The sequence below is a fragment of the Dromaius novaehollandiae genome, chromosome 22 (assembly GCF_036370855.1).
Source record: "Dromaius novaehollandiae isolate bDroNov1 chromosome 22, bDroNov1.hap1, whole genome shotgun sequence".
Classification (NCBI taxonomy): domain Eukaryota; kingdom Metazoa; phylum Chordata; class Aves; order Casuariiformes; family Dromaiidae; genus Dromaius; species Dromaius novaehollandiae.
In genome coordinates, this window is record NC_088119.1 from 9,946,349 (window position 1) to 9,972,933 (window position 26,585).

The 26,585-nt window shown below is 56.9% G+C and overlaps 1 protein-coding gene and 1 long non-coding RNA gene across 2 annotated transcripts in view; both read left to right on the forward strand.

The window, feature by feature from the left end:
* LASP1 (LIM and SH3 protein 1) overlaps window positions 1-22,705 on the forward strand; it is a 39,818-nt gene extending 17,113 nt beyond the window's left edge. Inside the window, exons 3-7 of the mRNA XM_026114730.2 lie at window positions 4,066-4,150; window positions 13,492-13,599; window positions 18,976-19,129; window positions 19,432-19,526; window positions 19,840-22,705. Coding sequence (XP_025970515.1) covers window positions 4,066-4,150; window positions 13,492-13,599; window positions 18,976-19,129; window positions 19,432-19,526; window positions 19,840-20,013 — 616 coding nt within the window. The 3' untranslated portion in view covers window positions 20,014-22,705. The remainder of the gene's footprint in view (window positions 1-4,065; window positions 4,151-13,491; window positions 13,600-18,975; window positions 19,130-19,431; window positions 19,527-19,839) is intronic.
* A 232-nt stretch (window positions 22,706-22,937) lies between these two features.
* On the forward strand, window positions 22,938-25,655 carry LOC135330612 (uncharacterized). Its single transcript, XR_010392590.1, has 2 exons — window positions 22,938-24,641; window positions 25,249-25,655. It is a non-coding gene; the product is annotated as an uncharacterized LOC135330612 (long non-coding RNA).
* The last annotated feature ends 930 nt before the right edge of the window (window positions 25,656-26,585 follow it).

A 26,585-nucleotide genomic window follows, 5' to 3' on the forward strand; every position in this document is an offset into this window, starting at 1 on the left:
GACTCAGGGCGATGCTGATGACACTGGACTCTCCTCCCATGTTGTCGGACAGGGACAGAGTTGTGCATCCTGGCCTAAATGCAGGCCTGGGACTGAGCTGTGTAGCTTGTTGCTTTTGAGACCTGATCTCCCAAGTGGGGAACTGGCAATCTGGGAGGGTGTTTGGGTTCCTAACTCCATTTGTGCTTAAAGTGGCTTTGTTTTCATTAGCCTTGCTATGAGTCAAGCAGTAACTTCCAAGAAACTCGGAAAGGGCTCTAGCACGTGAGTAGTAACAGGTAAAACAAGAAGCCAAGTCTCTGACTGTCTTCTCGTGCCCCTGTTAGCTGAGGTAGTGAATTTATTGGATTAATGCTACTGTTAACTAAGCTCTAACTCCCTCAGCAGCAGCCTAATAGCTACTTGTTTTGGCCAAAACCGCATGCTTACCGCTTACTGCGTGTACTCCAATGCTGCATGCCAGATACCAGTCGTGGCTGTTGCCATTGCAGTAATGTGGCCTGTGCTTTCAGGGCTGGGAAGGAGTCGTCCCCGGGAACTGCCGCGATGCAGCAATGCCCTGAACAAGGGCGCTCTGCAGAAAAGCTGTTAAATGTAACCTCCTTTAAGTACTGCACTGGCACTACTGACGCTCATCAGCTACTAGGGAGTATTTTTGTCATCTTTGTGCCATAGTCTGTGGTCTGCTTCCCTCAATCCTGTCTGTTCAAGGTATGTATGTATTAAACACAGTGACCAGTGCAGTTGCGGCAGCCTTTACGTGCGAGATCTTTGCTAGCCAAAGGCTGGCCTGAGCCAGTGTAACTTAGTCCCCTCCTTTTCCAGCCTCCCAGGCTGTTCATGCCTGTGTTAGCAGCAGACGGCAGCTGGTGTGGATTTGGTCCCGAGGTGTCCTATGCTGATTTGCTGCTTCTGAACTGTCACTGGTGCAGCTTCACGGCAGTGGCAGAGCTTTGCCAAAGTTGTCAGCAGAGAGGTAGGTCTGCTCTGGGCAGAGCTAGATAACGCCCATCTAGACATTCACATGCTGGTCACGTTACCTACTGGGAGAGCAGAGAACATGGCTAAAATGTTGAGCTCCATTTCCATGTGAGCACTTCAGTAAGTGGCAAAAGCACATCCAGCGCACTGCGGTGTCTGCTGTTCCTGGAGAGCACATGGCCCTCTTGGAGAGCTGGGTTTATCACTTCAGGAGTCTCAATGTGGAAGTTGCTCTGCAGTAGCTTGAAGTACATGCCTTGATGTGACCTGGTGTGAAGCCTTTACATAGTGATGCCCAAAAGCTCCTGGTAGGGGCAATGGAGCCTGAGCATGCAGTATACATCCCCTCTAATCAGGTTAATCTAAACGGAGATTAAACAATCTCCTTGAAGACTGGTGATCTGTTGCTGCTCTAAAACTGGTTCTTGTCCCTTTCAGTCTTCCCTATTGCTGGGTGTTTGTGGGCACCTGTGGAAGGTTAAACAGGAGCAGCTTCTTGGCTCTGGATACGGCTGCAGCCTCTGTGCTGCTCCACGCGCTAGTGATGGATGGGGGCTGGCTGGGGTCTCATGGCTGGTACCTGTCGGGTGCTGGCGAGAGGCTGTGGTGGGCAGAATACTTCCCAGCCCGTGGGGATCCTGGTGTTAACTGGTCTCCCCTAGCGCAGCAGGCAGCTGGGTCAGTGGTGACACAACCGGTCCTGTTTGACATCTGCTGCTGCCAAGCTGGAGCAGGGAGCACATCGCCCTTTCCTGGGAAGCGGGCTGGAGGGAAGGTGTTCCTCTCGTGGTGGGGAGCAGGCAGCAAGCTGTTGCTTGCCTTTTCCCCTTTTTACAGACCGTATCTGCCTTGTTTGGCTTTTGGGTGTGTGTGGGGGGGTGGGTTCTCTCTATTTTTTCTGAGATGCTGAGAAGGAGACTATTTTTATTCTCGAGTTTCCTGCATTGCTGCGTTACTGAGGTATGTGCTGCTCTTGCAGGTCTGCGGGTTGTGTGTTTTGCTTTCCTGCTCTACGACAGCACTGCTGTAAGGCAGCAGCTTTCAGCTATGCCCCTCCGTATGCAGCTGGCGTTCTGCTCATTTATCATCGTTTGGCCACGTTTTGGTTAACCTTGGGCAGAGGTGCTAATGCTGATGCTGTGAATAGATAATTGCTGGTGCTGCGGCACACACACTCCCACAGCACAGCCCAAGGGCCTCCGAAGACCCACAGATCATGTGTGGCCTGTAAAGGGGCAGGAACTGCAGTGTCCTGTAGTTTATGTAGCCCTCAAGTGAGAGCATGGTTCAGCCACCAGTTGGACGACACTGAGTGAGGTATGGGAACTGGAGGCCACAGTTTGGTTTATGGACCTGACTAGACAGAGCCCTTCACCTCCCCAAGACCTGGGTCAGTACTGTGAGGAAAAGCCTTCAGATTCTAAAGAGCAGGTTAAACCTCCTGGTTCCCCATCTGAGGAGCCGCGGTCTCTCCCTGGTTCTGTTTTCAGTGCACCAGTTAGACCTGGTGACCTCTCTTTAAGAGCTGTTACGCTGGGAGGAGAGTGATTGCCCTGGCTCTTCAAGAGGATTTATCCAACCTGAAAGTGAAACTGGGCTGCACCGCGAAGCGCCAGAACAGCCACCTCGGTGCTTCGTGTGCTGCGAGCTGGAAAGCCCGTGTCATGAGCACTCAGAGCGTGAGATGTGAGCCGGGGTGATGCTGTGTCTGTACCTCCGCCCTACTCCCTTGTGCTAGGCGGTAACTTTCCTAAAACCCTGCAGTGTCTGTTTCTGCTGCTGAATTTGAGTCCTGCTTCAGCTCTTGCAGATGAGGAACTGCTGATGCTTTCTGAAGGCACTTCCCCCCCACTTGCTCATTTGCTTTCCATCATCTCAGTTATAAAACCCTAAAGGCTGCAGTGGGATGTCTTCAATTTCTCTGCTCTCCCATGAGAGTGGTTAACACCAGCTTGGTGTCACGCTTCCTCGCCAGGCATTTCTCGGGGAGCTTTGTGCACAGAGGAGTTTGTCTACCGTGGTCAATGGTGAGGCAGCCTGGAAACGTTCCTCTGCCAAACCATTTCCTCCACGCAGCTTGTAATGCTCCAGACTGGAAGGTTGGAAGGGCCATGTGAAGTCTGCCTCGTCTGCTCAGGGCCTGTAGTAACCTCATTGTCTCCAACTTTAGAATTGGATATTTGCTTTCTGCCAGTACTTGAGTTCTTCCGACTGATTTGTCGTCTGTAGCAGAGGCTGCATGCGCTTTTCAGAAGCTGCTATATGGCCCTTCAGAATAACAGCTGCTGGGCTTGCAGCCAGGCCACGATGGAGTTTGCTTTGTGCAGCGCTCCCATTTTAGGCGTGTCCTAAGGATTCACTAAACACAAATTGAACTGGTGTAGATAAGTAGTACAGCCTGTGCCCCCAAGATGGGCACTGGTGTGCTGACGGTTTATGCCAGGTCATGACATTCTGCACTACTAATAAACCGTAATGTGAGGATTGTGTGTCTGTAACTTTGGTAAAATAAGCAAGTAAAATCACCCCACTCCCCTCTGACCCTTCAAGTGAAGCAGATGCAAAGTTATTGTAGACCAGAGCTATGTAGCATTTACTTGGGCTAATGTTATCCTGGGGGGGGACTGTTTAATCAGAAGTTGAAGATGTGTTAGGCTCTTTCCAGAAATCAGTCGGGCACAAACCTAAAATGGCCTTCTCTTCTGGAAAAGCAGAACTCTGCTTTCTTTTTCCTGATAAAACTGCTAATGAAGTTTAGCTTAAGTTAATATGAGACTGAACTGCAGAACCCAGTGAGCAATGTACGTGTGCTCTGGAAGGTGATAATTTCCAGATGAGAGTGCAGTGAGACACAGCCATCTCAAATGGCTACTGCTAAACCTGCAAGTGTTGAAGTTTCTGTAGCCATGTTTCTGTTACTGCTGCTGAAGTCGATGTGGCTCCGCTCTGGAGTGGGGCTAACGCACTCGGCTCTCCCAGGACCTCTCTGGTTGTAGTAGGCAGCAGTGTGAATGGGAGAGGGCAGTGAATGTAGCCGTTTCCCCTAGAAACGCCCATAACTGATGGTCTGTCTTCTCCTTGCAGACACTACCCGAAGCAGTCCTTCACCATGGTGGCAGATACTCCCGAGAACCTGCGTCTAAAGCAGCAGAGTGAGCTTCAGAGCCAGGTGAGTGTGTAGCTCGCTCCTTGCCCTAGGCCAGTGTGCTTTCCCCATCGCACTACATTCTTCTGTGCTCTGATGCCCTCGCTCTGAAGAGGGAGAGGCAGGTTTGGGGTGTGGATCCTTCTTGGATTTCATGCATCTGAACTGTGCTCTCTGTTCCGTTCATTCGTGGCTGCTATGATCTCAGCGAGAGGTGTCCAGCAAGCAGTCTGCCTCTCCCAGTCACGTCTGTGTCTCGTGCCAGTGTATCTTTCATCTGCTGAGATCCAGCAACACAATCAGGTGAAATGACAAACTGCCTCATCTGGACAGGGAATTACTCCGTAGGCAAGTATTTCAAGTAAACCCAAATCCTGCAGAGCTTGAAACCTCTGGCAAGCAGAAGTAAACAGATAAAAGGGATAACAACTGGCACAGTTAAAGATTTTTTTTTTCCACTGGTGGGAAGAGCCTGTTTGAGAAGGGTGTTGTCCAGACATGTTTTGTTCTATACTTTTAAGGTGTCCCTGGGTCAGCAAAAGTCCCCAGCTTTGAGGCACAGCTCTGAGCTGTAACTTCTGATGATACAGTAGGAACTTGACCCTTTTGGGGGGGATGAGGAACAATCTCCATTGTCCTTCCTCTCTCACTCCAAGATGCTGAAAATGTACAGAAGTTGAGAAATGAGTGATGCTTTTAGCAGAAAAACAGCTGGAAGGGCAAGGCTTGGCAGCTCTGGTGGCTGACCCTTCATGTGACTTCAGTCTGCCAAGAATTGGTGTTCTTTGGGCATGGCTGAGCCCTAAGGTTAGGGCTGTGCTGGAGCATCTGAACTGTTCTGTCCGAAGCTTTGATGTTGTAGAACTGCAGACGTGTGCTCGGAATACTCTGCACTGGAAGAAAATGCATCCGGGGCAGTTTTGGCTTGAGTCACGGTCTCTCAGGAGAACACAGGATGTGGCAACTGTTCTGGGAATCTATTTAATTTTTTTCCCTTTGAAAAGGGGCAAAAAGACTGCCCGGAGTGCTGTCAGCAGGGCGTGCTGGCTTAGCTCAGCATTGTAGCAGTGTTGGTCCTTAGAAGATCCGAGCAGAGGGTGCACAGCACAGGATTTGCCTTAGTGATGTTTTCAGGGTGAGCAGTCATCTTTCGGGATCAGTGCATTCCCCTCCCTGCTGTGTTGTGAAGGATAGAGTGACCTTCCTTTCTTCTCCTCCCATTAGCCTGAAAGTGCCAGGAGCTAAAAAGCAGCTTGCTGAGGAATGTTTCCTGCTGGAGGAGAAGGGGGAAACTTAGGATCCTCACTCACCTGTTACAAGCTAGAGCTGGTGGTGCCCACACAGCAAGCGTCAAGTTTTGAAACCTCTGCTTTTGTAAGGTCTCTTCCTCAGAGCAAGTTGCCCAACAGCTCCCAGGCTTGCATAAATGCAGCTTGGCTCAAGCAGAGAGTTAGAGCTCAGCCTGGGGCTGGCTTTGTGTTCCATAGAGCTGTTAAGGGGACACAGTTGCTTTTCCATGGTAACAATCAAGATAATGCTGCACCAAGTGCTCTGGAGTCCCCAGCACTGTTTTCACAATGAATTCAGGCTCTTCATTAGTCCTTTCCTATTAAAGGAGACCCTGGGGAGGGTGTGTGCTGGGGCTGTGCTCCACACTGCCCAGGCTTTTCTATAGCTTGTTGGGACTTCCAGCTCCTTATGGTGTGTTGTGCAGGAAGCAGTTGGGAGCAAATGCTGTGCGTATGACAGCTGTTTTGCAGGAGGTGACATCTTTATTCTTTTGGGCCTGCGCCTCCTAAAACATTCCCTTTGCCTGGTTGAGGAGGGGCTGACACAGCCGCCATAAACATGAAGTTGGTCTCTAGCAAATGCAGCTACTCCAGTCTGGGCTGCAAAGACCGTGTCCGTGCAGGCCTGTGCTGCACTGCCTCGGTGCATCCTGCCAAAGCTGGCGGGGGTCTCTGCTTCCTCCCACGGTGTGATGTTCTCGGTTTGGGTGGTCTGCCGGTGCCTCTAGGGCTGTCCACTCCACAGGACTTGGCCCCTCACCCGTCTAGGCGAGGTGCTACGAGATGCAGCCAGCCACCAAGGGGGACAGAGCCCTTCTTGCCAGCGTGCCACATGCAAGGTGCCTCTTGGCTTTAAGCTGTTTAAGAAGCCAGGTCCTAGATTTTGTCACTAAAATTCAGATTCTAGCAGAATCTCTGCCCCTTGGGGAGGAGCAGCCCTGCCCAGCTCCCTGAAGTCTCTCGGACCTTCACAGGAGCAGTGCTGTGGCTTAGGTGGCATTTCCACAGCTGAGGCTGCTTTCTCCAAGGTTCAGAGTTTCCCAGACTTCCACATTGCTGCGTGGTCTGGTGCTGTTGCCTGCTGTCCTCCGGCCAGAGGAAGCTGCATCCTGTGACTCTGCCTAGGGCTGTAAAACTGAGTAACGCTGGCACGAGCTGCAGTCCGGCGTTGGTGTCGGCTTCCTTCCCCTCTGACAGCGCTGCCGGGTGCACGACGGGAGCCCTGCTGCGTGCCAGCCTGCGGGATACTGCCCGTTCGTGCCGACTGGCCTGGGCCCCAGGATATGTTTCCCTTCTGTCCAGCAGTTTGGTGCAGCGGCTTTATGCATCCCACTTCCCTCCTAATCGGATCTTGCTGAGACCCAGACATCTGCCCAACTGGAGCAGCTGCCCAGGAGCGGAAGAGGTTAAAGGGATGTTGCCCCAAGCAACTGAGCTCTGGGAAGAGCTAATGGAGCAGCATCCGTTCTTCTGCATGAAAAAGCAGAAAGACCCTGTGTAGAGGAGGGAGCAGGGAGTGGTGAGGAGCTGAGTCAGGCAGAAACTGCCAGACCAAAATGCCCATAGTCCTCGAGGGAGGACAGATCCTAAACGCTTTAGATAAGATCTTTATTTCTCTCTGCCTTTGTTCTGCCTACAAAGGGAGTCTCCTATTTTCCAAGCACCAAACGTTCATATTTTTGAAGCACTCTAGCTAAAATGCAGCTGCTCCGTGCTCTGTTTTATTGACAATCCCTTCGTAGTAATTGCAGGAGCTACGCAACCGCTTCAGGACTGGAATAGGTCACTTCCAGTCCTCCTAGAGCAGGCAGAAGAATTCAGTCTTGTAAATTAACTGGATAAACTTGAGCTGCTAGCTGAAGTGGGGAAGCTTGTCAAAGGGCTTGCTGGCTCTGCTTTACCGTGGTGACAGCTTAGTAGGAGAGCTTTTGTGCCAGTTTGCCAGTTCAAATGCTATCTGAAAAGCGCATCCTGGCTACTGCGATGGGCAGAGCTTTGCATGTAGATTTAGTCACACAATTGCTTGTGGAGTGAGAACAGGGTTGTATGAACAGTTGCATCTTACCTTCAGGCTAGTGTTTGGCAGCCCGGCTCAGCCATGGCTCAGTCTCTGCTGCTTGTTGTGAAGCTTCCTGGAGTGCGTGCCCCCCCCGGGAGAAGCTGTGGCTGGGAACAGCTGGGAGCCATGTTAGGAAAAGGGAAAATTTCCATCCCCTCTGGCTAGAAAGCTGCAAGGAATTTCCCACGGGTGGTGGAGGGTCATTCCTGATAGCGGGAAGTGATGCTCCAGGCAAAAGCAGCCAGCAGCTCTGCCCCTTTCCAGGCCCTTTCCTCTGCAGCGGGGTCTTGTAGGCCTGGAGAGCTGCAGTACTCGTGGGTGACCCTGAGAAGGTTGATCCTGTGTTCCTGCCTGCCAAAAATACACCGTCCACCTTGGTGTGACTGGAAAAGCCGCTTGTTTACCAGAGCCGCTGTTTGGGCTGTGCTGTGAGCGGGGAGGCGGAGGGCGATGATGGAGGAGCTGTGTGCCGAGCTGGAGCAGTTTCATGCAACTCTTGATGTCCTCCTCTATTTATGTTTACTGAGAAGGCGTCTTTTGTTCCGGTCACTGACAGAAGCTGGAAAATAATGTCTTGTGCAGCTAAATAAGTCTCCAAAGTGACAGCTTTTACGCCTGCAGCCCTCTCTTACAGCCCACGTGTGGCAACAAAATTGCAGGGTACTTATCCTGTGGCTTCTTTTTCAAGCTTTCAGAATTGGTATCTCTGGACGTAGCCTTTCCTGTGTGAGGGTGGAGGCTCCTGTGGCGTGGGAGGCAGGTGACTGTCCTGTGTCCTGAGCCCTTCCTTTCTGCAGCAATGCGTCTGTCACCTTGGGGAGCTGCTGTCAGCGAGATCAAAGATGTGGATGCAAGTGCTGGTTTAACATGCTTGAGCTGAGACCTGCTTAGTGCTGTAACGCCTAAAGGGCAGTGCTCTGGCTCCCTTTAGGTAGTGCATGGATGCATGCGTTGGCACTCATTCCCAGTGCTGGGGAAACAGTTCCTCTGAGGAAATTAATTCTGGAATCTGTATTATTTTTAGGGGATGGGACCCTGACAGACTAGGTGTGGATATGGGTTTGGGAAGCTCTCGGGAGAACAGATCTAACCCCTGCTTTGTGGAAGCGTGGTCTGGCTGGCCGCACCCATCGGTGCGTGGTTTGCTCTGAGCTGGTGCTGGGCCGCTGCCTCTCTGCGCCCGTAAAGCTGAGTGATGCAGACAGTGCCAGGACCATGAGACCGAAGGCTTGTTAGTACAGTGTAAGTGAAAGGCAGCTATGAGCTAGCGTGACAGGAGCAAGTAGATGGGTGGGCAGGTACTGCAGGAGGGCAGGCAGCAGCGACAGCTCATCAGAGCCCCTTGCACTGCACCGAGCTGGTTCCCAGCACTACCCTCCCGCCTTGGGGATGCACAGGGGGACTGAATTGCACATCTATCTCCCCCTTAACATCCAGGCTCACCTGGACTCAAATCTCCAAGAGCACCAAAGGAGCAGGCAGGGCCTAAGGACGTGGCTGTGCGCCGCTGGGGCTGGGAGCAAGGAAGGATTTGTGTCTCTTTAAAGGCTGCGGCGGCTGGTGCCGATGAATGAGATTCCTCCCATGGCGAGGCAGCTGGGGGTCGCGGGTCACGTCTCCCCACCCCTCCTTCCTCTCCGGTTCCCACCAGCACGTTTTTGGCCTGCCTTTGTCCCTACTCCTCTCTCGTGCTCATAATAGCCCGGCACGGCGCATGGGAGAGCGGCGCATGGGAAAGCGCCGGCGGCCTGGCTGCTGCCTGGCCTGGTGCAGCCCGGCCCGGTGCCCATATAAGGGCAGGGAGAAGCTGAAAGGCGCCTTGTCTGAGCGCTTCCTCCCTCCTTTCCGGCCTGGTCGCTTAACCCTGGCGATCGCTGCAGCCCCGGAGGACCCGGGCCCGGGCTTGCCGAAGCCAGGAAGGGCCGAGGTTCCTGTTGGATCGCGATTCCAGCCACCTCCCCTTGCCGGCCTGAGCCATGCTGAACACAGGGCGATGGTGGCTGCCAGGCTCCTGCCCTGCTATTCTTGCTTTTTCCTCCCAGCATCGCTCCTGGCGCTCGTGCTCTGCTTTCCGTGGCCATTGCGCTGTGCTTCCCTTGCTGCGATGGTGTAGTGTGACCTGAGCTAGCTGGCGATGCTGGTCTCGGACCTGCCCTCGGGCACCGGGATCTTCCTCTGCGACTCGGGTCAGGTCCCTACTTTGCAGCCAGGCTTCCCCATACATGAGTGAATCTTCCTTGGCTTTAGGGCCAAATTCCTTCCTCCTGAATCCTGGAAAAAAAACCCAGGGAAGACGAATAGGGCTCCAGGCAAGATTTAGAAGGGTAAAATATATTATGAAATTTGCTACAGGAACCACTTAGCCATGCAATCAGCTTCACCCTTGATGATTCTTTGCTGCTGTTTTTCCCTAGCTGTGGATTTCTCAGAGCTGGTAACTTTCTTGTGTTTGCTGCTGGCGGTGGTGCCTGGTGACCCCTCTCTGGGGCTGGATGAGCGGAGGGCTGCGGGATGGATGCCGTTCTTCTGAGCAGCTTGTTGCCAGCACGATGGCAGGGAGAGCATCCCACGCCCAGGCTGGAGATCTGAAGGAAAAACCTTTATTGAAAGTAGAGCAGAGAAAGGACAAATACAACTGCTTATGGGTCCAGCTGCAGATGTAGCTGAGCTTGCTAAGGCTGAGGCTTTTCAGGCTGGCTCGCAGGACTGACTCAGCCCCTCCTGATCCGTTCTGAGTGTGCGTCATCGGGTTTTGTTGCAGCTTTGTTGACTTTTGGGTTCCTTGTGCCTAATGCTGAACACCTCAGGGCTGCTCCTTCCTAGTCAGTGATGCTCTTCAAGATCTATGTTACCCCAACCAGCAAAAGCATTTCTCTCCATCATACTGCTTCAGACAGTGTCTTCTGCCTTGAAATTGGTGTCTTGTGGTCCTCTCTGATGTGCTTTGGCATGCTGCTGCTATTGCATCCTCCTAGAGTGCCCCCCCCCCCACGAGGTTCATCAAGGGTCATCAAGCTTTCTAATGTCACATTAGAGTTAGTCTGTGACTCATAGAGCATAAATTGCTTGGGCTTAGGACTAGGTTTCTGTGATACCAGCGACCATGCCGTCACTGAGGAGAAGGCTGGAGGCTCTGTGCTTCCGAGGCTTGTGTTTCTCCTGGCTTGCAGGATAGCAACAGGGCCCCCGGGCAGAAAATGCCGAGTGTGGCTCTAGCTGCCAGCAGAGCACTGAGCTCTGATATCCGCACCAGGGTAACCGGTGCAGCTGGCAGCGAGCTCTCCTCGTGCCCTTTGCAGAGCTGGTGTCCGGCTTCCCGCCTGCTCCGGGCTGGAGCACCGTGAGCAGCTCCCTCCTGCTTGTCTCCAGGCCTGGGGGAGGGAGACCTTGGTCTCCTGCCCTTCTGCTCTCTGGGAGCAGGGCCACAGCTGGTTTCCTGCTCCTGATTCCCAGTCTCGGGATAATGATTAACCTGGAAGTGGCCATTACACGATCTGTGGAGCAGACCAGAGGCTGGACTGAAACGAAGGAAGCATCTGTGCCTTGGAGCTCAGTGCTGGGAGGTGTTTGCCAGCCCTGCTGTAGGCAAGTGTATAGCAGCATATGCTATTGCTAACCACCCCGTCTACACCAGGCTTGTTAACTGAAACCTTTAAGTCAAGGCGAGATGACCACTCCTGCCTCTGCTTGGCCCTGACCCACCACGGCCTCATTTCAGAGCCGCCTGAGGCCTGGGAAGGACAGTTATCCCCAGGAGTCACGGCCATCGGAGTCGCCTGGCCCTGCCGGCTCTCCCAGTGCACGTTAGCTAACATCACTGGAGCTAGACTGGGCACAGAAGAGCCCAGATGGCAGCAGAGGTGTCTCTTAGCTTCTTGGCGCCTTCAAAAGATGCTAGGAAACGTTTGGCAGCCTTTCCCGAGAGGTGTTTCCAGGCCCAGCTGGATGTGCTGTCTGGGCAGGACACAAACACGTGAGGTCTGTAGGAGAGTGTGGGGAAGAAATCAGCTTTATCCCGCCTCCCCCGCAATGCTCCTGTGCTGCCTCCAAGCTTTATCTTGGCGTTGCGTGCGAGCGCGAGGCAAATCTGTAAGCAAGGCAGTCGTCCTGCTCCGCTGCTGCTCGCTCACGCGGGAGAGCGTTTGTGTTGCGGAGCGGCTGCTGCCTTGGATCAGCCACCCCGAAAGTGTTATCCTCGCCCCGAAAGTGTGCTACCCTCGCACGAGGGCTCCCCGGCTCTGTGGGGCAGGGGCTGCGATGTGCTTGTGCAAACTCTTTGCGTGGCCATCGCCGGCTTCCTGCGTGCGCCTGGCCGCGGGCCGGGAAGGGTTACAGGAAGCCGACTGTGCTGGCCAGACGCTGCTGTCGGGCCCTGCTTAGAGCACTTCCCTGCTCCCGCATGGGCGGTGGGAGGGAGTGACGTGTCCCCACTCCCCTCCCGTTCTTCCTGCGCTCCCGGCCCTCGCCTTAAAAGGAGGTTCCCACTGCTGGAAGTGGGCGGTGGGGAGTGGTGGGACTGTGCCCCCCCCCCGCTGTGCCCACATTCCCCCCCACCAGCGGGAGGTGGTGAGCGGTGGACCCACCTCGTGTGCGCGGAGGGCTGCGGTGCCCTTGCAGACCGCTCCGTCCGTGTCCAGAGGTTTAATCCACTTGCGTGCGAGGCGGCGGTGACCTTTTCATTTCAGCAACAGCATACAACTGTCTGCAGTGCACGGGGCAGCTCAGCGGAGACGTGTCCCAGGGAAGGGGAAGGGCAGGCTTGCATGCATGTTCTCGGGCTGCCATGACTGCTGCAATGACAGTCAGCTCCTTAGAGCCACCAGGGCTCTGGGCTTGTCATCATTTTCCCCATCTTCATTGTTTTACTTCAGGCTCAATGGGGTTTGTCTCCAGTCTATTACATAAAAACCATGAATTTTCCATCTGGATGCAAACGTGCTTTGGACCCGGTTTGCTTGTGACTGTGTGCTGTGGGCTCCCCCATCGCTGGAGCTTCTGAAGCTCCAGCTGCTGGTCCCCCCCGTCAGGCCATGGCACCCCGAAAGACTCGGGCACAGGAGGAGGGCAGGGTCCCTCTGACCCCGAGCTCTCGCCGTGGCATTTCTGCTGCGCGGCGCTTTGCGCGTGGGCTGCGCGCGTCTGCTTCCCCCCTCGCCGTGGCAGTGGGAATCTTTCTGGCTGCGCAGATCTGAAAGTCAGCAGAGCTGCTCTATCAAGGCAGGCCAAAAAGCTGGTTTCAGCATTTCCTTCCGTGTTGGAGTGATTGAGTCAGCGGCTGGGCTGCAGCCGCTGCAGAGGCCAAGTCTGCTTCCGGGTGATTCGGGTGGGAGCAGCGTTCCCGCGCGGGACCGAGGGCACCGATCTAGTAACGCCCTGCGCCACGACCGGGCCAGGAAGCAAATTTGGGTTGTGGCAACTCGGCGTGTTCAGGAGCTGTGTGCTGCTTTCGTTCCCCCTCACAGTAGAGGTGGAAACCCAAGTCCTTGTCATTTAAAGCTATATATAGATATTAAAGAAAAGAAAAACAGGACTTTTCTGCTTTTGGGTGCAATGGAAAGAGAAGCTGATGTTGGTATCTGGCAAGCAGCAATGAGGAGGCCTGTGTTCCTGCCTTCTCCCCCCGCGCTGTGGTTTGGTTATGGCCTCCCTGGGTGCTTTTCTTCCAGAGGAGGCTGAACGTCCCCTGATGTCGAAATGCTCCTGTACGGGTGTAGCTCAACCCTTGGGGCTCCCGGGCGGAGGTGACCGCAGGCCAGCTGATCCCTGGTACGTGCAGTGTGTGCGCTGGTGGCCACAGGAAATTCAAAGTAGAGCTGAGTTACCCCCACCCTATTGAAAGAGAAACAAGATCAGCAAATGCATCGGAAGTTGTTGGTGTGCTTTGGCTCTTAGCAATACCCCATGTTACTATTACTGGATGCACTGGGGGTCATGAGGAGCACGAGCCACATAGGAATGCTATGCATGCTGTTTTCCTTCCATGTTCAAATCTGTTTTTATCATCTTCTTGTATCCAGATTCGCTACAAGGAGGAGTTTGAGAAGAACAAGGGGAAAGGCTTCAGTGTGGTGGCCGACACCCCAGAGCTGCAGAGAATCAAAAAGACTCAGGATCAGATCAGCAATGTGAGTAGCTTGTAATCTCTGTGTGTGATATTGTGACCTTCCTCCCGCTGCACTACTGAAGAAGGCCGGGGGTGCTCTGACTGCAAAATGAGGAACAAGGGCCAGTGCTCTGATAGCTGTTAGCAAACAAACAAGGCTGCCTCGTCTTTAAAGCCCGGCAGGGTAATTCACAAACATGTTCTCGCTGGGCACCTTGTGATCCTCTTTTTAGAGGTGTTGTGTCTGCAGCTAGACATCATGCATGTCTCCTGGGCCCTTCGTACTGTGAAGGCTAACAAATGTAGTGGTTGAGGCTGCAGCCAGATGCAAAGAGGTATCGGAGTCCTTAACTTCTTCCTAGGTGCTCACATAAATGTTGACTGTGAGAAGTAAGAGCATAAACAAGATGAAAGGGAGCACCAGGGAATGGCACTCAGTGGAGGAGGCAGATGTGGGCTGGTGGGACGGGGGAGGTCCCGTCTGCCACCCCTTGTGACTGTAGCCCACAAGGAAGGGGGCTCCAGAGGCTCTGGGCTCTCTGGGGGAGGCCCAGTGCTGCCTCCCTGTGAGGGCTGAGTGACTCCATCCTCCTTTCTTGTTGGCTTGTATTTGTATGTGGCAACCCCAGCAAAAGCCACACCTCTTCCTCCTGTCCCTTGTGCAGCTGCAACTGTCCCCTCCCAGGCTCCTCTTGCCTTGACCTCTCCTCAGGCTTGTGCAGAGCCATTTCCAACCATCCAGCTGCTGAGAGCATTTGCAGCTGCTGTTGCTGTTGTCAGTTTGTGCCTGGGCTCTGTGCAGTCCCCAGAGTCCCACCACCTGCTGCCACCAGCCCCTGAGAGCAGGACAGGCAGCGTCATCCACTTCCTTACCTAGATCCCTCACCTCTTGGCAGCTGCTGCCCTTGCTGCACAAGAGCAGCCTTGCAGGGAGCTGCTTAGTTCCCTCTTCTGAACACAGCTTCCCTCCCGTCAGCATCCCGCTGCAGCGCTGGCGTGGAGGGATTCCCGAGGGCCGTGCACAGCAGCATCTTTGTCCCCTGTGTCCTCCTGGAAGGGAACTCCGTCCTGTGCCTGCGAGAGACCAACTCTTCCTTTTCTAAAAATTATGTAAAAACCATGTTCAGCTTTGGCAGCTGGCATAGCAGTTTGTGCAGCCTCTGATATCCAGATGCTGGTTAAAGGGATGCAGTACACAAAGACCTGGAGGTCTGTGCGTTGCCATGGTGAAAGAGGAGGATATGCACTCGCATGTATAGCTGCTGCGTCGGGTGTGTCGGACTTGGGGTAAAATCCTCTTCCCAAACCCAACCCTAGACTCCTGGACGTTGTGGCTCAGGAGGCCTTCAGTAACCTGCCTCCAGCAGAACACAGGGTTAATTAGCCTTTAGCTGCATGTGAAAGTCATGTGTCTGTTCCTTATCTGATGCTCAGAAGCTGTTGCAAAACCTGGCCTAGCAGAAGACAGGACAGAGAAGACTGGTTTCTCACTGACCAATAAACCACCCCCAGAGGCAAAGCTTTGCAAGAGAAATCTCTAAGGTTCCCCTCAAATGGCTGCTGTGAGTTACTGTCCCTCTGCGGTGCCCTGAGCTGCTCTGGGTAGCTCAGCCCAGGACAGGCTCTGCCCAGAGCAGTGTCCTGGGGGAGAAAAGCCCAATACCTTGACCCCAGGGCTCCGAGCGTCTCTATCTCAGCCCGTTTCCAGCTGCCATCATGCCCCGAGTGACCATGGCAGCCAAATAAGTCAGATGGATCTTAATCCGTGTTCCCAGATGGCAGGCTGAGCCCCTTCCCTGCAGCCCCAGGGGAAGTGTTGTCTCCCTTTGCCCCCTCTTAGGTGCTGCGCTGGCAGGGGCACGAGCTAGAGTCTCTGCAGACGAGGCGAAGTGAGCTGGGGCTGAAAGCTTGTCCTGAGAGAGAAAATGGAGCTTTTTTCTATCCTCAATAAAAGCACTTCTACCGTGGGATCCCGTCTGCTTCCCAAGGGTGTCCAAGGCGGGTGGATCCGATCTTATAGGAATACAGAGGAGGATTGTGCCTGTGCCAACAGTGGGAGTTAACGTGTGTACACAAACATGGAGATGCCCAGCAGGGTGGGAGGAGATTGTTTTTCTCTCTTCTTCTGATCTCATGGTGCGGTTCTCCGCTCTCGCAAGCAGTGGTCCCCTCTCCCTGGGGGAGCTACAGGATGTTATCCGAACATCAAACCTCAGGGCAGCGGAGTCTCAGCCCTGCCCACATGGGAAATGGACCTGGCTGGAAGGTTTTCCCTGCAGACAGCTTTTCCATTGGGTCTGAGCTGGCAGAAGATGAGCGCAGCTTCCTGGGATGGTGCAGTCCTTTCCCTTTCCATGGAGTGGGGCTGTGGTCATTGCGTTAAGGGAACCGCCTCTCCTTTTGGGAAGACCGGTTGGGAAGGTTCCAGGTTTTAAATAATGCAGCAGAGAGGTGGGACACGAAGGGAGCCACCGAGCAGACCAAGGGGTGAGGCTGCCCCAGCACCATCGCCGTGGCTCTGCTGCGGCGTTCACAGGAAGGGCAGCGGCTGCTGGGGCCTCAGCACCTCTGCAGCACGTGGTCTCCCACACCACCCTCTGCAGAGGGTGCTGATCCAGTCCTGCACCCAAGGAAACCCTCTTGGAAACGAAGCCACGTAAAACCTAAGCGTTAACTCCCGCTGCCAGGCAACGTTGCCCTGAAGCGGTCCCTGGGCAGGCTCCCTATAGCAAATAAAGAAATGGGCTGGATGGAGCAAAGTGCTCCCTTCAGGGCCTTCCCTTCCCTGGAGTGCGACTCTGCTCCAAGCTTTGCCTCTTGCTCGTGCAGGGAGCTGGGGTGTAGCGTCCTTCAGTAAATAACTGTTTAACCAGCAGACAAATGGGCTCCAGGTGTTTTCCAACAGCAGTGTATTCATTAACACAAGTGGCTATTAATTTCTGCACCTATGCCCAGGCAGCTGGGTTAACCCTTCCCTCCTGCCTGCTGCTGCAGAGGTCCCTCTCTGCTGGCTGCGGGGGAAAGGTTCTGACCAGTCACATGCGACTGGTGTGCTTAGTGGTATCTGCTGGCTCCTCTTTTGAGTCTCTGTCATGAAAAACGCCTGAGGCCTTCTCATACTTCAATTTAAAAAGAAATTTGGGGGCAGATGTTAGGAGAGATACATTTGCTCTCGGCTGAGGCTGCAGGATTAGGCTGCAGGTAGAGACTGAGATCCTTTTGTCTGTCATTTACAAGTCTGTGTGCTGAAGCTCTTCTCTATGCAGGGAGCGGGAGAAACAGAAGACTCTAAGGACCATCTGGCCAGCAGCCTGCATAAACCCTCCTTGCTTTCATGTGTGATCATGTCTCTTCTCTTCCCCCAAGGACAGTCAAACTGGGCAGAAGGCAGCAACGTGCCAGCCTTGCGTATTGCAAGGTGGTTGTTGGTGCAGAAAATGCCAGCCATCTCCCTTGTTCCTTCTTCTGCTTGGTTGTTTTCCATGCAATCTTCCCAGCCCGATCAGCCACTCAGGGCTATATTTAGGTCAGTTGTGCTTCCTTGGTGCTGCGTTGGTGGATAACTACCCTCTTCTCCTTCGCCGTGTCTCCCCTGGGGTTAATTCAGGTGTTGGGGGCAGTGTGGTGGGGGGGAGTGAGTTTGAGTCCACCTGCCCTGTCCAGGCAGGTCCCTGTGGTTTCAGCAGACTTACCTGGTTGGGGCTGGGCCTCTTTCCCCATCATGCATCCTCTCCTGCCCTGTCCCTGGGTGATGGGCCTCCAAAGGGGAGGGAAGCCCACGTCGTGGCGATTCCTGCTTCCTCCTCTCCGGGCTGCCCTGCAGGCAGTCCACGTCTAGACCGTCTCCTCTCCTCTCCTCTCCTCTCCTCGCTGCCTGGGGCGGTGGCGGGGTTAACACAGAGATCCTGGCTGAGAAGTGGTGCAGTGAATCTCATCTGTACGCTCCTCTGCTGGGATTCCCTTCCCACTCCCTGTCTTATTATCCCTGCTCCAGTGTTTGAGTAGTTGTTGCCCTGTGTTTTCCTGGAAGGCGGCTACCTCTGCTTCCCCTCCTTGCCAAATGCCAGAGCCCTAATTGGGTGCTTGGGCCCTCTGCCAGCTTGAGGAGTCTGCTGCTCCGCTGCCATGCTCCGGAGGCCGGAGCCGAGAGCGCGGGATGCTCCTGGAGAGGAGGATCAGGCGGGCGCTGGCAGGGTCGGACCTGTCCAGCCGCGGCTGCAGCCGAGCTCTGCCGCTGGACGCGGAGCCGCGGTGCTCGTGCGGATGTGCTGCGCTGCGGCCTGCTGCACGGGGATGCCAGGCTCTGCTGCCTGCACGGTGCCAAGGTGCCCGTCAACTCCAGCGGAGCCCGCGACGGGGCAGCCGTCACGCTCCGGCGGCAGAGCTCTGCTTGTGCCGCGGGTGGCACGGGGAGCCCTCCGGATAAGCAGGAAGCGACAATTTCAGGCTGCGCTGTAAGGTGGGGCATGGCCTCGCCGGCCAAATAGCTGGGAAGGGAGAGCCTCCACGGTGACTTCGGAAGCACGGAGATGGTGTCTCCCAGGGCTGCTAACGCGCAGGCGAGGTCTGGCTTTGGGGCCTCGGGCAGGCAAGGGAGCGTCCAGGCCTGTTGTACAGGGCATGCTGCTGGCCCCTGGTTTTCTGTCGCAGATGGTACAGGGCTCGTGTCTGCAGACAGCCAGGCCGAGAGCCTGTAGCAGCCTGAAAAGGGCATCCTGTCCTTGAATTTACGTCCTGCCAGTGTGGGGGGATTGCGGAACTTCATCTGCCTCTGAATGGGTACTGGGACCGTGTGGCAGAGGAGAGGGGGGAGGAAGAAGTCCCTGGGATTACCGGGGAGGCTGAGAGATGGGTAATGTGCCGGCTGCGTCCTCAGTGGCAAACAGAAATGAGCTGGAACCAGATGAAGACATTCCTGGTGCTGCACGGCTGCCTGAGCCGCTGCCAGTGCTGGGGGCCTGCGACGTGCGGGCTGGGATTCGCGGAGGGCTGGCAGGGCTGTCTGAGCATCCTCGCACAGCAGAGAGAGGCGCTCCGGAGCCTCAGCACCCTGGGGACTGCGGGGTGGCTCCGCTCGGGGCCAGCCCTCCTCGAGGGAGCCTGGCCTGCCCCAGCCTCGCCTTGTGAACAGCCTCGGGGCCTGAGGCAGCGCCCACCTCGCAGTTTCTGCAGGCTTTGCACACTCTGTATTTGCCTGGGGTGTAGGTGCGAGGACCTTCAGCCAAGGGGCTGTGGGATGACGCCGGGAGCAGATGAGACCCTGTTTAAAGCCGTCCTGGGGGACAGAGGAGAGGAGGCAGCCCTGGCTGCACGTTCCCCAGGGCCCAGCTGCTCCAGTCCCAAGTTGCAGAGTTCTCCAGGCAGTGCTCTGATCTCTTTTCCTCTTTTGTTACTGCAGATAAAATACCATGAAGAGTTTGAGAGGAGCAGGATGGGCCCAAGTCCCGCTGAGGGCGCTGAGCTGGAGCGCAGGAACTCCCAGGAAAGCACCAACTACCGGAGACCTGCAGAGCAGAATCAGCCACCTCATCACGTCCAACCCAGCAACCCAGGTACGCTCGGGGCTCCGGGCAGGCGCTTTCCCCGGGAAGGGCTGGGCGTTTCAGCCTGCCCAGCCTCCGCGCTTGGGTGGGACCGCGCTCGCCGGGGCGGCAGCCAGCTCCTCGCTGGGCCTGGGAGCCCTGCCGCGTTCGTCCCCTGTTAGAGGCGATTCGGGGAGTTCTGCTTGCTCTCCTCCCCCCAGGGCTGTTGGCTGCTAGAGCCTTGCGAGGCCCCTGCGAGGGGCCTTGCTCTGCGTCTCGAATCCCAGCACGTAGCAGCAGCTCTGGCTCACGGGCCCCTCTTTCCTTCCCAGTCTACCAGCAGCAGCAGCCATCGTCTCAGTCCTACGGCTACAAGGAGCCTGCGGCACCGGCCTCTACGCAGCGCAACGCTCCTTCTGGAGGGGGGGTGAGTATACCCAAATACACCAGTATACCACCAAAGGGCGGACAGCACCCACCCTGACACCCGCCCACAAGTTTCCATCCCTCAAAGCCGGGTTTGCTCCCCTTGGGAAGCTGCTCCCAGCTCCTGGGTTGTATGCTGGTGTGTCATTTCTGCTTGCCGCAGCTATTGGTGGCACCAGCATCCCTGCGTGCCATGCAGCGGGAATTTCCTGGCTCCTGCGCGCCTCTCGGGTGGGTCCGGCAGGGCTCCTCGCCCTGGGTTGCCCGGGGGAGGGAGCTCTGCCCGTCTGCCCGCTGACCCCCGTCTCCTGCAGAAGCGGTTCCGCGCCGTCTACGATTACAACGCGGCCGACGAAGACGAGGTCTCCTTCCAGGATGGCGACACCATCATCAACGTGCAGCAGATCGATGACGGATGGATGTATGGCACGGTGGAGCGCACGGGAGACACAGGCATGCTCCCCGCCAACTACGTGGAGGCCATCTGAGCCGCGGGAGGGGACGGGGCGCGTGGCTGTCAGCCGAGCCCCCAGCCCGCGCCGGCCCCAGTGTGTGTGTGTGCGTCTCTCTCTCTCTCACCCAGCATCCCTTATCCAGTGTGTCCTGCCGTTGCCCGCCGGAGCTGTGTCCTGACATCCCGGTTACTTTGTTTCTGCAGCCACCTCGGCTTTCTCTCCAATTTAGCTTTGTTCTGTAGCTCTGTCGGGACTGAGGGAGCTCTGTCTGCAAGGGATGTTGAGGGCTCAAGAGACCAAACCACGTAGCTTTCCCTCTCCTTCAGTCTCCCTCCTCTCTGGCCTTCCGGAGGGGCTGGGGCCGCCCGTGCCAGGCTGGACTCCCCCTTCCCAGGGGCTCTGGCATTTCCTGGCTGCGGGAAGCAGCCGGAGTTGCTGGGATCGTGCTCCAAGGGAGGAGCTGACCATCCATTAGGACCAAATTTCCCTACCTCTTGCAGGGCCAGGTGGGGAGAAGAGCACAGGGGCAGCGATTACCGGGGGCTCCCACGGGGGTGTCCGTGCGGATGCGGTGGAGGATGCTCGTCCGAAGGGCTGCCCCGGGCTGAAAGGAGGGATGAGCTGGCAGCATCCACCCTGCGCTGCTCTTGCTCTGGCTCATCCAGTTGCTTCTCCCGTCTCCTCTGCTCAGTGTTTCCATTCAGTCTTTGCTCCCTTTAGTCTTTAAAATGTTACAAACCAGAAGAACAATTCACAGTTAAAATTTTAAACAAAATCTTTTAGTTTCTCCTTGAGATTTAGAGCAGCTACTCTGGACAGCCCTGGAAGCGGCTCTTGTTTCTTCTGTCCCGGGGTTTGGCTGCTGGCGATCCCTGTCCCACTGGGGCGCTGGGGCAGAGGGATGGAGGCCTCCGGGACGCCGGGGCTGAGCAGGGGCTGTGCCAGCGCTGGCAGAGGAGCAGCCGGGGCGGTGCTTTGGCTGGAGGCTGTTGCTCACATTTGAGGGCTGGAGAAGGGCCGGGGTTGTCTCCCTGCCTGCCCCCTCCTCCAGGCTGGTAGGGAGCACCGAGATCCTGACACCTCGCATCCCCCCGCAGCCCCGGCCTCCTCTCCTCGGGCCGGGATCTGGGGGTCCCCTGGCCTCTGGGACAGCTGAGTCCTCCGTTAGCAGCGGCTGCTCCCCAAATCCACCCAAAGGTTCCTGCTTTTCTCCTGCTGCTGCTGGGCTCTTCAGACCCTCCTGAGCCCTCCTGGGTAGATGCTCCGTGCGGGGAGCAGGTGGGATCGGATCTGGGCCTGTTGGGGGGTCGGGAGCTTTCCTTCCACATCTGTGACTGCTGTGAGCCGCGTGCGAAAGATCCTTCCCCGCTCGCGGTCCGCGTGCACGGGAGGTGTTCACGGCCTTCCCTCCCGCCGGAGCCATGGCACGGGAGCACGGGGACCGTGGCCTCCCCGCACGCCTCGCTGGTCCCCAGCGGTGGTGGCTTTTGTGGCCACAGCTGACTTGGGGTCACCATGGACCAAAATTTCAAAGCACATCTCCGCCCCCTCCTCGTCCGGGCTCCCCGGTCTCGGAGCCGGACGGGCGGGGGCAGCTGTAACTGGAAACGCACGGGCGGGAGCGCGGTGCCCTCGCCCTGGCTGCTGCCGCTGTCGCTGGTTCCCCGAGTGAGGGGGGAACCTGGGGACCGAAGCGGCTGCGTCTGCTGCCGGGTTTAGACGATGCTCGGAGCTGCCTGGTGAGGAGCCCTGGGGGACGGTCCCTGGGGGACGGTCCCCGGGGGAGGCCCCACGCTGGCCGTCCCTTTCCCAGCACACGGGGCTGCGGCGCTGGGATGATGGTGACCTGCCTTGAGGGGCTTCTGGCGCGGTGACCCGCGCGGGTAGAGGGGGGACGGCTCCGTCGCGAGGGCCGGAGGGCAGGCGCGAGCCACGGAAAGGGGAGCGCTTGGCTCCTGGCTCGCGTCCCGGCCAGCTGCCGCCGGCCATGGTGGGGCCGGAGCAGTCCCTGGGGGGGACCAGCCCCGGCAGCAGCTGCGATGGCCCTTACGGGATGGGAATCCCGGTCGGTGCTAAAACGAGAGCACAAGAGCAGGGGAGAAGGGGGGCCAGGGGGGAGGTTTGCGTCTCTCCCTGCTAATCCTGTTCTTAATCACGTTCTTGTCTGGGATGAGGGGGGGTGGGAGTATCAATGTGAATAAACCGTTTTTTAATGGACCAAATAACACAGGCAATTACATTTTGGTATACGGACCTTTTTTTAATGCTACCTTGAAACCATTGTCCTCAATCTCCCCTCTCATGCCTTGCCCTTCCTCCCCTGCTGTGGGAAACAAACCTCTTACTGCTTGATTTCTGCCTTTTCTCTTGACTTATGCACTTTTTTGCCTTTTTTCATAGCTGAAAAGCACCTAAACCTGTATTTAAAATAAGTAAATAAATAAAATGTTAAAAAAAAATTAAAAGCTAAATTGCTTCTCATCACGTGTAAAATAAACCTCGTCCGTCTTAGCTTCCCTGGTCGCGTTTCAGTGCTGAGCTTAGAACGTTTGTTTTCTTTCGGATCAGTTGATTGATTGGGATTTGTCCTTGTGTATTGCTTCCCATGGGGTTGAGCACCCACGAATGAAATGTTATTTGGCCTTTTTAACCAAACCATCGATGGAAAAACACAACCAATTCTCTTCCTGGGTTACTCAAATTAAAAATAAAAGTATAATTTTTACCTGCTGATTGTGCTGGTTTTGATTGTGTTCCCTTCCCGGTGGCTTTGGCAGGTTTGCTGCTCGCCTGGGACGCGGTGGGACCTCGGGGCCGGGGGCAGTGGGCCCTCGTCCCTGCTCAGCTCCCCGGTGTGCGGCTGGACCTGGGAAACGCCGTCACCCCCAGCCCCTGCGAGCTCCCGGGGCGCGTTTCAGGGACTCGCCGGGGCCGCGGGAAGGCGGCTCCCCGGCTGTGGCCGCCCGGGCTGGTGGAGCCTCCCGCACCCCAGAAGCACGGGGCGAGCGGGAGGTGGGTGCTTGCCGGCAGCTGGGCTGGCTCATGGCCCCGCAGTGCAGCGCGTCCCCATCGCGGCGGCGACGGGCCGGATCCAGGGCAGTTACCATGGCGCCTGCAAGCAAGGAGCTGTTGCTCCTTCGCAGGAGAGATGCGGGCTGCGCGTGCAGATGTGCCGCGGCAGCCGGCGACCGCAGAGCTCCCGGGAGGCTGCCTCGAAACGCGGCCGTGAAGCGGGAAAGCGTGGACAAGCCCTGCCGGAGAGCAGGGCCGGAGCTGGCGATGGCCGCAAAGGTAGCGGCGTCTCTGTGGCCGTTTCGGTTGGACCAGTTGGGGCCACGTTAGTGCGAGGGGGTGAATTTCCAGCGGAGCACGAGCGCCTTGGCCCCCTGCTCCAGGCTGTGGGACCCTCACGGCTGGACAGCCGCGGGCTGGCACCCGGCACGGCGAGGGACGCACTGCCGCGCGAGGGGGTTCAGATCCCTGGGGTTATTCCGTGGCTCCCGTTGGAAATCCCTGTCTGCAGACCAGAGCAACCGATAGCGTTGCTGCCGGCAGTGCAGCGCTGGTGCAGCGTCCTGGCTCCTCACAGCCTCTCTGGAAAGTATTAAAAGTTGGAGGCACATGTTTCACAGGCCAAACGCAGGCCCTTTCCCATAGAAGGGAAAACTCCCACTGAAGCGTGACCGCTGTGCTTGGCCGTGGCCGCTCCGCCACAACGGCCTGGTCCACCCGCCTCCGGCCAGCTCGCGTGCGCCGGACACAGCTGGCGACCGCCGGGCTTGGCTGCTGCGGCTGCGCAAGGTGGGATTTTCAACAACTGCAGCGTTTAGCAGTGGAAAAAGCAACTTCTTGAAAATGAGTGGAGAAGGATGTTATTTGCATCAGCAGTGGTAGCCAAAAAAAAAAGAAAAAAAAGAAAAATGAAGGCTCCATGGCTGTTGCTGCTACTTCTCCCCGGTCTGGGGTTGCTAACTTAAATCATGCTGAAGCAGGTGTTTGGATACGGGGAAAGCAAAGGATGCCATAGCCTCCTGCCTGCCCCGGGAGCACCGGTGTCTGAGAGCTGGGAATTTGGACCGGTCCCAGGCGACTGACACAGCTTGCAGCCACCGAAGCCGGTTTCTGATGCTTCCCTGAGGCTGAGTCTTTCCCGGCTGCACACGAGGGCCGTGGCACCACGAGTGCCTCCGCAAACCGCCGGGCAACGGCCTGGGCAGCACCGAGCAGGGGCAAAGCAATGCTCCCAGGCGCGAGCTGAGCGTGCCCTGCTCTGCCCCGGCACGGCCGAGCCCCGTCCGACCGTTTGTTTTCCCCTTTATTTTCCAGGTGGGAAGCGGCTCAGTCAGCTCAGGCATCATCTCTGCACCCTGAGCAGGGCGAGCGGCGCTCCGGCTGGGAGGGGAGGGAGGAGGAGGAGGGCAGCCAGCGCGGCGGCTCGAGCATCCCCCTCGCTGCCGCCCCTGCCGCAGGAGCCGGGTTGCCCCGGGGAGCCCAGCAGCCTCTGCCCCAGCGGCTCCTCGCCCACCATGCTGGATATTTTCATCCTGATGTTCTTCGCCATCATCGGCCTGGTGATTCTCTCCTACATCATCTACATGCTGTAGCGCGATGCTGGGGAGGACGCGGCTCCGCAGCGGCCCGTCACTCCGGGCATCGTCCAGGTGAGCCCTCCGCGCCGCACCCCGCCAGGCTTTAATTTGGGAGCAAACACGTGTCGGGAGGGAGGGAGGGAGGGAGGGAGGCTGCCTGTGTTTTTAACGCTATTGTCTTTGGCTCCTGCGCCCGCTGCCTGGCTGAGCCAGCCGAGCCGGCCGCATCGCAGCAGCTGCTGCCTGCTCGGTGCTGGAAGGAGGGCGCCGGCGTTTATTTTTTAAATCAGGCCACCTCGCCCACCGAGACGTGCTCTCGCTATTGGGGGGCTTGTATTTTCTCCCCGCTGTGTTTATCAGCTCCTTCCTTATCAGCTCCTTCCTGTCTGGAAAAGCAGCTCTGCCTTTCACAGCGCCGCAGCATGAGCTGGGGCTTTTGTTCCCACAAGGGAGGGAGAGGAAACACGAGAGGGGAGAGGCAGTAGGTGACTCTGGTTGCATCGTTTTGAAGGGGTCCTGGTGTCGCTGCCCCTCGTCGCTCCGGCGGCAGGTTGCTCCGTGCCTGCAGCGTGCCGGCGAGGGAGGGCCGCTGCCGCCGCCGGTCCCACCTCCCAGCACGGCCGGGGCTCCCGCGGTGCCCAGGCCCCGGTCACACCAGTGTCTCCTTTCTCTCCGACAGCAGCAGCCGCCGCCCGGTCCGTCTCTCCTGGAGCCTTCTGGAAAAGCATTAACCCGTTGGAGCCGACGTCTCTCCCAGCCGGAGACTGGGGACACCCAGGACGAGCAGCTCCGGGCGGGCGCCAGTGCCAGGCGCGATGCGCTGGTGGCGGGGGCTGAGCCGGGGCGGCGGCGGGGTGACAGGGGGCCGGGAAAGCGCTGGGCAGCGACGTCCCGCGGCCGAGCTGCTCCCCAGGACGCGCAGGCTGCTCCACCGGGGACGTAGCGGGTCCTGCCCCAGCCACGTGCGTTAGCCCCTTGGGATAAGCACTTCCGAGGTTGCGTTGTTTGGTTTTAACTTTAGAAAGCACTTATATTTTTAATGCAAACTGTCCGAGGAAAGGGAATAAAAAGAGGGATGACACCAAAGGAGCATGAACATGTCTGCTGTTTTTGCACGGCCCCGCTGAAACACGCCTCCCCGTTCTCTGCCTGCAGCAGCGGGGCACAGCCCACCCCGGAGCAAAGCCCCGTCCGCCGGCACGGCGCGGGGGATCCCGCAGGCCAAGCCACGGCACGGAGGGGCCTGCCGGAAAGTGCCGTTTCCTGCGCCGTGCGGCTTCCTGGGAGATCTCGTGCGGAGCCTGGAGCACCAGAGCTCTTCACTGAGCCTCCACATGCCCTTGGTGCTTCCCCTCTCCAGTCTGCTTCTGCGATTCAGGCTCATATCTCATGTTTGCCATTAATATCCTGTCCAAAGTCCGGTCCCCAGCCGTTCCCTGGCGTTTCCCGAGCGGCTCATGCACCGTCGTAGGTGACGCTCGGTCTCGGGCAACAGGGCCGGGCAGCAGCTCCCCAGCGCCGGCGGTGCTGGAGCAGCGAGCGCGGCCTCACCTGGGCTTGGGTGGCCTCAGGGACAGCTCGGTTCCTCTCAGCAAAGAAAAAGGAACATTTTTATACGGTGGAAATTTCTGTGGGATGGAAAGAACATTTCAGAGCTTAATTTCCCCCATCTTGGCGAGGTCTGGGAAAGTGGTTGGGGTCTCAGGAGGATTTTCCCTGTCGGCTGCTCTGCCCTGTTACAAAGCCTCACATTTACCCTTGCCCTCACGCTGTCTATCACATGCAATAACCTTCTCAGGCTGGATTTTTCATTCTCCTAGAAGAGCAGATTTTTATACGTCTCGTCTCCCATGGGAATTACCTTTCCTTGTAAACAATAAACACCTGAAATATCTGTAATGGAAAGAAAAGGTCATTGATAAACCATGGCACCGTCCCGCTGGTGGGTGAGAGATGAGAGGACCTGAGGAGGGCTTGCAGGTTACGCAGGTCTTCTCGGGGCGTGTTGGGATTTGT